The sequence below is a fragment of the Muscardinus avellanarius genome (genome assembly GCF_963383645.1).
Source record: "Muscardinus avellanarius genome assembly, chromosome: 19".
Taxonomy (NCBI): Eukaryota; Metazoa; Chordata; class Mammalia; order Rodentia; family Gliridae; genus Muscardinus; species Muscardinus avellanarius.
Window position 1 is genome coordinate 43752414 of NC_137805.1, and position 12861 is coordinate 43765274.

General features: G+C 42.6%; 1 protein-coding gene across 4 annotated transcripts in view; it reads left to right on the forward strand.

Moving 5' to 3' along the window:
• UQCC1 (ubiquinol-cytochrome c reductase complex assembly factor 1) overlaps positions 1–12861 on the forward strand; it is a gene marked incomplete at both ends in the record, with an annotated part of 107593 nt that overhangs the window by 52155 nt on the left and 42577 nt on the right. For all 4 annotated transcript variants that reach the window (XM_080716644.1, XM_080716642.1, XM_080716641.1 and 1 more), the window contains one exon: positions 5049–5157. In XM_080716644.1, the coding sequence (XP_080572770.1) occupies positions 5049–5157 (109 nt within the window). The remainder of the gene's footprint in view (positions 1–5048; positions 5158–12861) is intronic.

A 12861-nucleotide genomic window follows, 5' to 3' on the forward strand; every position in this document is an offset into this window, starting at 1 on the left:
TCTTTTGTCTCTACCTGTCCAACTTCAGCTCCTCCTTCCCAGTACAAGGTGTGATGTTTTCCTTTTTTTTTTTTTTTTTTTCCTGTGATACTGGGGATGAAACCCAGGGCATTCTACCTCCAAGCTACACTCCCAACCCTATTTTTTTAGTCTTTTAATTTAATTAATTAATTAATTTATTTATTTATTCATTCATTCATTTTGGTGGTACTGGGGTTCCTGGAAACCCTTCTACCACTGGGCTATACTCCCAGACATATTTTATATTTTTATTTGGAAACAGGGTCTCTTAAGCCAGCGTGGCTGGCTTCGAACCTGCGTGATCCTCCTGTCTCCGCCTCCCAAGCGCGGGGATTACAAGCGTGTGCCACCACGCCCAGCTAGTCTTTTCAATTTTAAAACAGTCTCAACTGAGCTGTGTAGCTGAGACTCTCCGTGAACCACAATCCTCCAGTCTCAGCCTCCCAAATGCTGGGATTACAAGCGTGTGCCACCATGCCCGGCTCCTAGTCCTATTTTTTATTCTTTATTATTATTATTATTATTATTATTATTATTATTATTATTTTTGTGGTACTGGGGTTCCTGGAAGCCCTTCCTCTGGGCTACACTCCCAGACCTATATATATATATATATATATATATATATATATATATTTTTTTTTTTTTTTTGGTGGTACTGGGATTCCTGGAAGCCCTTCTACCTCCGGGCTACACTCCCAGACCTAGTTTTTTACATTTTTATTTGGAAACAGGGTCTCCTAAGCCAGCATGCGCGGCTGGCTTCAAACCTGCCTCTGTCTCCCAAGCGCGGGGATTACAAGCGTGCGCCACCATGCCCGGCTATTTTCTATATTTTTGAAACAGGGTCTCTTAAGCCAGCGCAGCTGGCCTCAATCCTCTTGCCTCTGCCTCCCAAGCGCAGGGATTACAAGCGTGCGCCACCACGCCCAGCTTTATTCTTTATTTTAAAACAATGTCTCACGAGTTGCAAAGGACCTCACTAAGTAGCTGAGGCTGCCTGAAAACTGCTGTCCTCCTGTCTCAGCTTTCCAAATGCTGGGATTGCAAGTGTGCACCACCACGCCCAGCTTTGATATTTCCTTTTCCATGAAGCTTTTTCTGATGCCGCTCAGCCAGAAGTATTCCTCTCAAACTCCTTTGTACTTTTCTTTTAGGATACTTACTGCATTGTCTTTTAGTGCTGTTTGTGTGTGAAACATTTCTCCTCCCCTAGGAGACAAGCTGTTCCCTGACAGCCAGGTTCTAGTTATGCCATCACTGTGATACCTACACGTCCAATCATGTCCCTTCACACAGTAGGAGCTCAATTTATGTTCATTGGGTAAACAGTCAGTAACCTTTTTTTTCCCCGGTGGTACTGGGGATTGAACCTGGGGGCATTCTACACCTCCAGCCCTATTTTATTTTTTGTTTTGAAAGAGGGTCTCAATAAGTTGCCGAGGCTGTCGTCAAACCTTTGATCTTTCTGTGTCAGCCTCCCAAGAACTGGGAATATAGGTATGTACCATCACACCCAGCTTCTTCTTCATTTTATGTGTGCATGTGTTTTTTGTTTCTTTGTTTTTTTGTTTTTTTGTTTTTTTTTTTTTGTGGTACTGGGGATTGAACCCAGGTGCATTCTACCTCAGAGCTACACCTCCAGCCCTATTTATTATTCTTTATTTTTGAAACAGGGTCTCGCTAAGTTGTAGAGAACCTAACTAAGTAGTTGAGGCTGGCTGTGAACCTGTGATCCTCCTATCTCAGCCTCCCAAGTACTGGGGTCACAAGCGTGCGCTAGCATACCCAGCTTTGTCCTATGTTTCAACCCAGATTACCATTTGAGCAACCATTATCTCTATGGGCAATGGAATGAGCTGTGTTCTGCAACCAAAAACATCTCACCCCATGTTGATACAGTTAGAAAGTTTATAGTCTGAGAAAATCTACCTTTTAAGCCTCAGAGGGCAGGTGTAGTGACTGCAGAGTTTTCAAATAAATGAATTCCATTACCTCACTATTGCTGTTGATGAATTGGCCTCTGACGACACTTAGGCATCAAAACACAGTGTCTTTTCAGGTGAGAGACTGACACAAGTGATTGGATTAACTTTTAGAAATGTTTTTTGAGAAAGCACTATTGAACGTTCCCCAGTTTGTTTCTGCCCTGGATGCTTCCTGCATCCTATAAAGTAACCCAGTCCTTTTCTATAACCTCTTCCAATATCGTCTCAAAGGGTTATTTCTTAGGCACTGAGTGTAGAGGTTATAGATTTAGAATCACAACAGCAGATCCCCTAGAGATCAAGTAGCCCACCTCTGTGGGCTATGTCCCTACCAAACACTTATTTAGTAACAGACAGGCTCTCTACTTTTTGAGTTCTAGTCCGTCATTCACATTTCCCAGCACTCCCTGTTAGAAGGCTTTTGCTTTTGCTTTTGTTTTGCTTTTCTTTTTTCTTTTTTCTTTTTTTTGTAGTACTGGGGATGATGGAACCCAGGGGCATTGTACCTCTGAGCTGAATCCCCAGCCCTACTTTTTTAGTCTTTTTAAAATTTTATATTTTTGCAGGTCTGGGGATGAAACCCAGGGGCATTCAACCTCCGAGCTACACCCCCAGCCCTATTTTTTATTCTTTATTTTGAAACAGGGTCTCACTGAGTTGCAGAGGGCCTCACTAAGTAGCTGAGGCTGTCCGTGAACCGCGATCCTCTGGTCTCAGCCTCCCGAATGCTGGGATTACAAGTGTGTGCCACCACGCCCAGCTTCCTTTGTTTTTCAATGTTGAAAAAATCTTTCTCCCTATAAGCCCATTCTTGGTTTTAATTCTTACTCTTGGATAAACAGTTTAATTACTTTTCTACAGTGTTTAAGAATTCTCTACTAGTTTTCTCCAGGTTAGCTATCTTCTGGTCTTTCATCTCTCTTTTTTAAAGATTTTTAACTGACACATAATTGTACATATTTATGGAGAAGAAGGTGGTATTTTGATATATGTATACATTGTATAATGATCAAATCAGGGTAATTAGCATATCTGTCACCTCATATATTATTTGGGATGAGAACTTTCAAAACCTTCTCTTCTAGCTGTTTTGAAATATATAATACATTATTGTTAACTATAGTCACCCTACTATGAAATGGAACACCAGAACTTATTCTTCCTGTCTAACTGTATCTTCCTGTCTCTTAAAACATGTTTGGCTGGGTGTGGTGGCGCACACTTGTAATCCCAGCGTTCAGGAGGTAGAGACCAGTGGATCTTATGGCCTCAGCTACTTTGGTGAGGCCCTTCGTAACTCAGTGAGACCCTGTTTCAAAAATAAAGAGACAAACCAGGCGTGGTGGTGCACGCTTGTAATCCCCGCGCTTGGGAGGTGGAGACAGGAGGATCGCACAGGTTCGAAGCCAACCTCACTGGCTTAAGAGACCCTGTTTCCAAATAAAAATATAAAAAATAGGTCTGGGAGTATAGCCCGGAAGTAGAAGGCCCCTGGGTTCCATCCCCTGTACCACCACAAACAAACAAACAAACAAAACAATAGGGCTGGAGGTATAGCTCAGAGGTACAGTGCCCCTGAGTTCAGTCCCCAGTACCGCCAATAAATAAATAAATAAATAAACCATAATGTTCAAGCCAGGTGTGGTGGTGCACACTTGTAATCCCAGCGTTCGTAAGGCTGAGACAGGAGGATCAAGGTTCTCAGCCAGTCCCAGCTACTTAGTGAGGCCCTCTGCAACTCAGTGAGACCCTGTTTCAAAATAAAGAATAAAACATAGGGCTGGAGGTGTAACTCGGAGGTAGAATGCCCCTGGGTTCCATCCCCAGCACCTAAAAAAAATAAAAAACAGTAATAACAACAGAAACCATAATGTTCAAAACTATGGTCAGTGGATTCTACTGTTCCAAGTAGATTCTTATCTGTAAGACTAAGAATATACCTTACTTTTGGATTTTTTAGAACAAAAATCTCACTTTGACATTGAGGATATATTTTTATTGCTGTATCTAAAATCACATTAATAAGATCACATTAATCACTTGATACCCATTGAGCACGTACTGTTCATCTAAGCCTTTTAAGGCTTTTTCACATGTAGGAAGGTGTGACTTCAATTTTGTTCCTCTACACTGTTCATTTCAACCCAAGTATAGAATCTTCAGTTTATCCCTATTCTAATTGTTCTTGTTAGATTCAATTCAGACTTGTTGAAATATTTTTGATTCATGGTTGGGTCATCTAGCAGATTTTTTCTACTGCCCAGCTTCTTGTCTTCTGCTAGTTTGATAAGTATGTTTTCTTTTCTCCATTTTAGTCATTGACAGAGATGTTGAGGCAGATCAGGCTGGAATTATTTCATTGTATCATGCTGTTGATAGTACTTTTTAATGGGCAGGATTAATTGTACATGGAGATAGAATTACCAGTTTAGACAGAGCATTCCATAATTATAGAAGGAATTGTCCTTTAGATGAGAGGTCTATTTTAGCCGCTTAATAACTAATGAGAGATATAATAAAAATCAATATGGTTATGAGAACTTTTAGAACTACTTTGAAATGTTGATACCCTTTCTTATATTCTTACACATAATAAATGAAGTATAAACATTGTTCTTATATTAACTAACTAGTTAAAAAAAAAAAGCTGGAGGTGTATGTAGATCATTAGGTAGAAGCCCTCCCCCCCCAAAATAAGTAATTTTACTTACTTTTTTTTTTTTTTTGTGGTACTGGGGGTGGAACCCAGGGGCTTTTTTACCTCCGGGCTATACTCTCAGACCTATTTTATACTTTATTTGGAAATAGGGTCTCACTAAGTTGCTGAGAGCCTCACTAAGTAGCTGAGGCTGGCTTCGAACCTGTGCGATCCTCCTGTCTCAGCCTCCCAAGTGCGGGGATTACGAGCGTGCGCCACCATGCTCGGCTCATCAGTTTTTTTTTTTTTAATTCAATGTCCTCATCTGAAATTACTCTTGGATGGAAATGCATGATGTGAACAGTGCAAACAGCCAGTGACTTTGTCTTCTTCCCACCCAGGATGTGTCTAGTCCGAATGAAGCAGGAAGGCCGGAGTGGGAAATACATGTGTCGCATCATAGTGCATTTCATGTGGGAGGACGTTGAGCAGCGTGGCAGAGTCATGGGGGTAAGTGCTTCCTGTCAGATTCTGGGCAGCTCTGATGAAAGGTGGCCGAGTGTGGAGTTTTGTCTCTTTTAGAATGGACTAGTTTTGGATCCGTGAAATGCTGCCTAATGTCAAGAGGCAGTTCAGCTGGAGTCACTTTTCTTTAATCTCTCTGTTGAAAAGATTTTGTGTTTGTTCATGTGATGGTGGTTTGTCTTTGTGAGGACTTCCTGTATATGGAGATGGGATTATAAAGTCCAAATCATGGTGAATAGAGGGAAGGAATTGTGGAATGGAGAGAATGAAACACTAACCCAGTTTAAGGACATTGAGTGAGTGTCAAATTCAGATTCACATTCAAAATTTAGAATCAGTGAATATCAATTCAGTATTGGACCCAGGCTACCTCTAAATTAGTTCTAATAGAAAGACCCTGTCTCCTCAGGAACTGAAAAGCAAGGTTCTTGATTGCTAGCAAGCTAGAAGACTTTGGCAAGATGGCTACTGAAAACTGTACCTTAGTATATTTCATAATTACTCCTCGAAAGGAGAATATATGAGAATATATGTGTGTGGTGCACACCTGTAATTCCAGTACCTGGGAGGCTGAGACAGGAGGACCACAGTTCGCGGCCAGCCTCAGCTACTTAGTGAGAGGCTCCTTGCAACTCAGTGAGACCTTGTTGCAAAATAAAGCATAAAAGGATGTGAGGGCGATCTGGCTGCGACATCTGTCACCCCACTGCTCACCAGGGTTGATTCGGCTGAGCTGGCTGGCCTGGCGGTGTCCCCTTCCTCCCTCACCCTCCATGTGCGTCCCTCCCGAAGCTGCGCGCTCGGGCGAAGAGGACGACCTTCCCCGAATAGAGGAGGACCGGTCTTCGGTCAAGGGTATAGGAGTAGCTGCGCTCCCCTGCTAGAACCTCCAAACAAGCTCTCAAGGTCCATTTGTAGGAGAACGTAGGGTAGTAGGGCTTCCAAGACTCCAGACACATCCAAATGAGTAAGTACATTCAGTGTGAAGGAGTCAAGCTTCTATATGAGAAAGGAGTTAACAATGTGGCAAGGGAAAAGGGTAGAATGAACCTTGTGATATTGGATAGAGTAATGAATGTATTTAATAGATAGCTATATAAAGAAATAGATATATGTATGTTAACGTGTGCATATATAGAGGCACAAATTTCCTACCCATATCCTGGAAGCAATGACACCCCACCCCAGTAGTAATGAGCACATGTAACACCCAGACTTGTTTTGTTTTGTTTGTGGCACTGGGAATTGAACCCAGGGGTGTTCTACTGCTGAGCTACGCTCCCAGCTCTGTTTATGTATTGTTTTGAAACAAAGTCTTGCTAGGTTTTTAAGAGTCTTTCTACCTCCTGCAACTGTCTTCAAACCTATAATCCTCCTGGCTCTGCCTCCCAAATACTGGGGTTACAGGTGTGTATCATTACACCAAGCTCAGATCTTGTTTCTAAATAGCAATATCCACTAGAAGGAAGTAATTCCAGTACCTGGGAGGCTGAGACAGGAGGACCACAGTTCGCGGCCAGCCTCAGCTACTTAGTGAGAGGCTCCTTGCAACTCAGTGAGACCTTGTTGCAAAATAAAGCATAAAAGGATGTGAGGGCGATCTGGCTGCGACATCTGTCACCCCACTGATCGCCAGGGTTGATTCGGCTGAGCTGGCTGGCCTGGCGGTGTCCCCTTCCTCCCTCACCCTCCATGTGCATCCCTCCCGAAGCTGCGCGCTCGGGCGAAGAGGACGACCTTCTCCGAATAGAGGAGGACCGGTCTTCGGTCAAGGGTATAGGAGTAGCTGCGCTCCCCTGCTAGAACCTCCAAACAAGCTCTCAAGGTCCATTTGTAGGAGAACGTAGGGTAGTAGGGCTTCCAAGACTCCAGACACATCCAAATGAGGCGCTGCACGTGGCAGTCTGCCTTTCTTAAAAAAAAAAAAAAGAGCATAAATACTAAGCCTGGGGGTATAGATCGGAGGTAGAACGTCCCTGAGTTCAATATCAGAACCACAAAGAGAGAGAGAGAGAGAGAGAGAGAGAGAGAGAGAGAGAGAATATGAATGTATGGTATATATGTTACATGGAACGGAATGATGATTTAAAAAAAAAAATGAAACCAAAGCTGGGCGTGGTGGTGCACACTTGTTATCCCAGCATTTGGGAGGTTGAGACAGGAGGATCGCAGTTCGTGGCCAGGCTCAGCTACTTAGTGAGGCCCTTTGCAACTCAGTGAGACCCTGTTTGCAAATAAAGAATAAAAAATAGGGCTGCGGGTATAGATTGGAGGTACAGTGTCCCTGGGTTCATTCCTGGTACCACCAAAAAAGAAAGGAAGGAAGGAAGGAAAGAAGGAAGGAATCAAAACATTGGTTATAAAAACGATAGCTGGCATGGTGGCGCACACTTATAATCCCAGCATTCAGGAGGCTGAGACAGGAGGATCACAGGTTCGCAGCCAGCTTCAGCTATTTAGTGAAGCCCTCTGCAACTTAGTGAGACCCTGTTTCAAAATAAAGAATAAAGAATAGGGCTAGGAGGAAGTGTAGCTCACAGATAGATTGCCCCTGGGTTCCATCCCCAATAACCGCAAAAAAAAAAAAAAAAAAAAAAAAAAAGATAGTTTCTTTTGTGTATTTTGTCTGGACCATGTTTTAGTAGCTCATAGTTCTTGTTATTTTCTGTTTCATTGCCTTCCAGCTTGGGAGCATCAAAAACAGAACCATCCAGCTGGGTTGTGAAATGGGTTAATTTGGTTTCTTTCATTACAGAGCAAAGTTCTTACTGTAGGTTGAGAAGAAACGTTTGTAAATCTGTTATAAAAGTAATACATGCTCACAGAATAAACACCAAGCAATGGTAAGCTTTTTTTTTTTTTTTTTTTTAAGCGGGTCTTAAGGTGGAACCCAGGGGCATTCAACCTCCGAGCTACAACCCCTGCCCTATTTTTTTTTTTTTTATTCTTTATTTTGAAACCAGGTCTCACTGAGTTGCAGAAGGCCTCATTAAGCTGAGGCTGTCTGCAAACCACGATCCTCCAGTCTCAGCCTCCCAAATGCTGGGATTACAGGCGTGCGCCACCATGCCCAGCTTAGTGGTAAGTGTTTAAAGTAAAAACAAAAGAAGTATTTTTCCTAGTTCCACTCCCCAAAAGTTACCACTGTTCAGAATTTTTGCATGCCATTCCAGTGTGTTTTGTATGTTTGTTGTTGTTTTTTCAGAACTGGGGGTGGGACCCAGGGGCATTCTACCTCTTAGCTATACCCTCAGTCCAATTTTTTTTCGTTCCCTTTTTTTGTGGTACTGAGGGTGGAATGCAGAGGCTTTTTTTTTTTTTTTTTTTTAACCTCCGGGCTATACTACCAGACCTGATTTATACTTTATTTGGAAAAAAAGGTCTCACTAAGTTGCTGAGATCCTCACTAAGTAGCTGAGGCTGGCTTTGAACCTGTGCGATCCTCCTGTCTCAGCCTTCCAAGCGACGGGATTACAAGCGTGCGCCACCATACCCCAGCTCATTCCAATGTTTTTTATACAAATACAGATATATGTGTATTCATTTTTTTTTTTTTTTTTTTTTTTTTTTTTTTTTTGGTGGTACTGGGGTTCCTGGAAGCCCTTCTACCTCCGGGCTACACTCCCAGACCTGTTTTTACATTTTTATTTGGAAACAGGGTCTCTTAAGCCAGCACAGCTGGCTTCGAACCTGCGCAATCCTCCTGTCTCTGCCTCCCAAGAACGGGGATTATGAGCGTGCGCCACCACGCCCGGCCTATGTGTATTCTTTTAACATGACACAGATGGCATATACTATGCACACTATTCTGAATCTTGGGTTTTTATGCTTGATATATATTAAATATGTTTAATTTTACAGTTTTTTTGCGGCACTAGTGATCAAACTCAGGGACATTCTACCTCCGAGCTATACCCCAAATTACTTTTATTTTTTATTTTGAAACAGGGTCTCACTAAGTTGTGGAGGGCCTAAGTAGCTGAGGATGGCCACGAATCTGGGATTCTCCTGTCTCGGCCTCCCAAGTACTGGGATTAGAGGCATGTACTACCACGCCTGGTTTACAGTTATTTTTAAACTCAATTTTTTTTTTTTCTGTGGTACTGGTGTTCCTGGAAGCCCTTCTACCTCTGGGCTACACTCCCAGACCTATTTTATACTTTTTTATTTTTGGAAACAGGGTCTCTTAAGCCAGCGGAGCTGGCTTAAAACCAGCGCGATCCTTCTATCTCTGCCTCCCAAGCGCGGGGATTACAAGCGTGCGCCACCACACCCAGCTAAACTCAAAATATTTTAAATAAGGCTGAAAAATTTTTAATCATCAATCTTAGTCCTGGGCATTTACTTTAAGAATAACTGCTTTTTCATTTCCGTGTGTGTCTTTTAAGACTCTTTCCTGTGCTACTGGAAGACAATATGCAGTTGGGTTTCATGTGCATGTGTTCCTTTTGTTCACCTTTCTTTTTACTCAGCATTATGTCTTGGAGGTCTTACCATGCTGCACAGGACTTCTGCAGGCATGTTTTATTTATTATAATTTTTTCACACACTCCTGTGCTTTTGTGTATTGGTATCATTTGCCTATTCTGTGTGAACAATTTAGCCTTTGAGACTGCATCATGGAGGTAATAGTTACGTCTTGTAACCTGGGTTGAAGGCTTTTCCCATTCTTGTGTCTTTGAAGGAAATGCATCTATATGAAGCACAGTGGACGTGGGTTTGCCTTTAAGTATTATTTAGATTCCATTCCCTGAGATAACAGGCCGTTGATTTCTGTTCATTCTAAGAAAATGGTCACACATATCAAAGTTTTAGCTGCCATCATCATTGTCTTGGTTTGGGCCTGGAGTGTCCCCCAAAAGTGTCATGTGTTGGAAACATGTCCCCAGTACAGCAAGGTTCAGGCAGGCATAGCTGGAGGAGGTGGGTCATAGGGTGCGGATTTGGGGACGGACATGTTCCCGGCTGCTTCATCTCTCTGTGCTCCTGGCTGCCATGAGAGAGGCTTCTCTGCTGTGTTCTGCCAACCATGGAATAAATCTCTAAAACTTTGATCCGTATCAAGTTTCTCTCCTCTCTCCTCTCTCTCTCTCTCTCTCTCTCTCTCTCTCTCTCTCTCTCTCTCTCTCTCTCTCTCTTTTGTGGTACTGGGGTTGGAACCCAGGGGCTTTTCTACCTTCAGGCTATACTCCCAGACCAGACCTTTTTTATACTTTATTTGGAAACAGGGTTTCACTAATTAGCTGAGGCTAGCTTTGAACCTGTGCGATCCTCCTGTTTCAGCCTTCCAAACGGTGGGATTACAAGCATGGGCCACCACACCCAGCTTATCAAGGGTCTCTTCTAAGTTGTGCTTGTCAGGTATTTTGGTCAGTGATGAAAAAGAGACTAAAACAGCCGGGCATGGTAGCGCAGACTTGTAATCCCACCATTTAGGAGGTTGAGACAGGAGGATGGCAGTTCATGGACAGCCTCAGCTACATAATGAGGCCCTTTGCAACTCCGTGAGACCCTGTTTCAAAATAAAGGATAAAAAATAGGGCTGGTGGTGTAGCTCGGAAGTAGAATGTCCCTGGGTTCCACAAGAAAAAGAGAGAGAGAGGCTAAAGCAATCATCACCCATTTTGGAGTCAATATTGAACTGTCTTTCTCATTGCCTCTTCGGTTCCTTTTTCATTTTTCTCACTGTCATGCCTGCTGACTCTCTTGGCTGCCCACAGTGAGATTAGCAGTCTTTAAGCCATCCACGCAGACATGCCCTCAAGCACTTACTGCCACAGAATGCTAATTTTGTGGCAGTACACAATGGCATAGGGTTGGCATCCTTAACTCATCCCATTTAATGACAATCAATGATACTCTCTGGCCAGCCTAAACCTTGGCCGACTGCCAGGCTATTAGTTGTGTAGTAGCTCTTCTATTAGTAAACCTGTTTTTCTTATCATTGTTGATTAAACTTTGCTGGGATTTGGGCCACTAGAACCATGTGGACTACAGCTGTCCCATCCTGAATAGCTTAATAAGTAAGCTACAAATTACTGACTCTTGGACCACAATGATCTTAATTGTTTCTTCCCCTTGAATTTCCTTCTGGATCTCTATATATCTATCACATTTATTTGAGCCTTTTGTGTAACTTTGTATATAATGCTCCTCTTCTTAACTATAAACTTAATAAAAGCAAGAAGCTGTCTTACTCAGTTTTTTGCTTATGCAGTAAACATGAATGAATAAGTACTTGTCAAATGAATGAATAAATTGAACTTCAGAACATTTTTTCTTTGGTACTTGGGGCTGAACCAAGAGTCTTCCTACACCCCAGCCCTATATATTTTGAAACACAGTTTCCCTAAGTTACCATGCACTGGCCTTAAACCTGCAATCCTTCTACTTTCAGTATGTTTCATATGTTTCAGGTGATGGGGCCAAAGGTCTTTTTCTTGTGTGTGTGTGTGTGTGTGTGTGTGTGTGTGTGTGTGTGTGTGTGACTGGGGATAGAACCCAGGGGCATTCTACCTACAAGATATCCTTCTATCCCAGCCTCCCAAATGCTGGGATTATAAGCATGCGCTACCACGCCCTGGCTTCTCTTTCTCTTTGCTTTTTTTTTCTTTTTTCTTTTCTTTTCTTTTTTTTTTTTTTTTTTTTTTTTTGGTACTGAGGATTTTGGTACTGAGGGGTAGTCTACCTCTGAGTGACACCCCCAGCCTTTTTTTATTTTTTAATTTTGAAACAGGATCTCACTAAATTGGTGAGTTTCTCACTAAATTGCTGAGGCTGGCCTTGAACATGTGATCTTCCTGTCTCAGCCTCCCAAGTACTGGGATTATGTGCCACCTGGCTCTTTTTTTTTTTTTAAGTAGAGTCTTTCTAAGTTGCTTAGGGTCTTGCTTAGTTGTTGAGGCTGGCCTTGAATCTGTGATCTTCCTGTCTAAGCCTTCCGAGTAGTGGGATTATAGGCTTCCACTGCCATGTCTGGCTCAGAGGTCTACATTTCTGAAGCTTCCAGGTGATGTGTCGCTAGTGGTACAGGGTGAGGAGATGAATAGCCACGTTTTAGGTGATGTCCATAGTATGGTTGCCTTCATGAAGAGAAATAGTCAAGCCCTGGTTTAGTTACAAAAGCTATAATAAAAGATGATGACTTGAAAATAATAGAGATTTGAAAGAGTTGCTGAATTGCTGCTACTTTTTCCTGTTACGACAGTTGCACCCTAACCTCTCCTGAGTTGTGCATGTGTACGGAGGGCTCTCAGTCTTCTGTGAGTGTACAGGCTAAAGAAATGGGGAATGTGGCTGGAGAGAAGCGTGGTTTAGTATGAGCCAGTGTGACCTGGTTCCCTCTCTGACTGGTGAACTTCTGTGGTGTCTGGTCTGTACTTCAGATTCTTCATTTAAAAACAAAAACAAAAGAGTAGGTGATGGTGGGCTAACTCCTTTTTTTTTTTTTTTTTTTTTTTTTTTTTTTGTGGTACCGGAGTTCCTGGAAACCCTTCTACCTCCAGGCTACACTCCCAGACCATATATATATGCATTTTTTTTCTTTAAAGAGAGTCTCTTAAGCCAGTGTGGCTGGCTTTGAACCAGCGCCATCCTCCTGTCTCTGCCTCCCAAGCACGGGGATTACAAGCGTGCACCACCACACCCGGCTAACTACATGTTTCAAGGTTTTTTTGTTTTTTTGTTTTT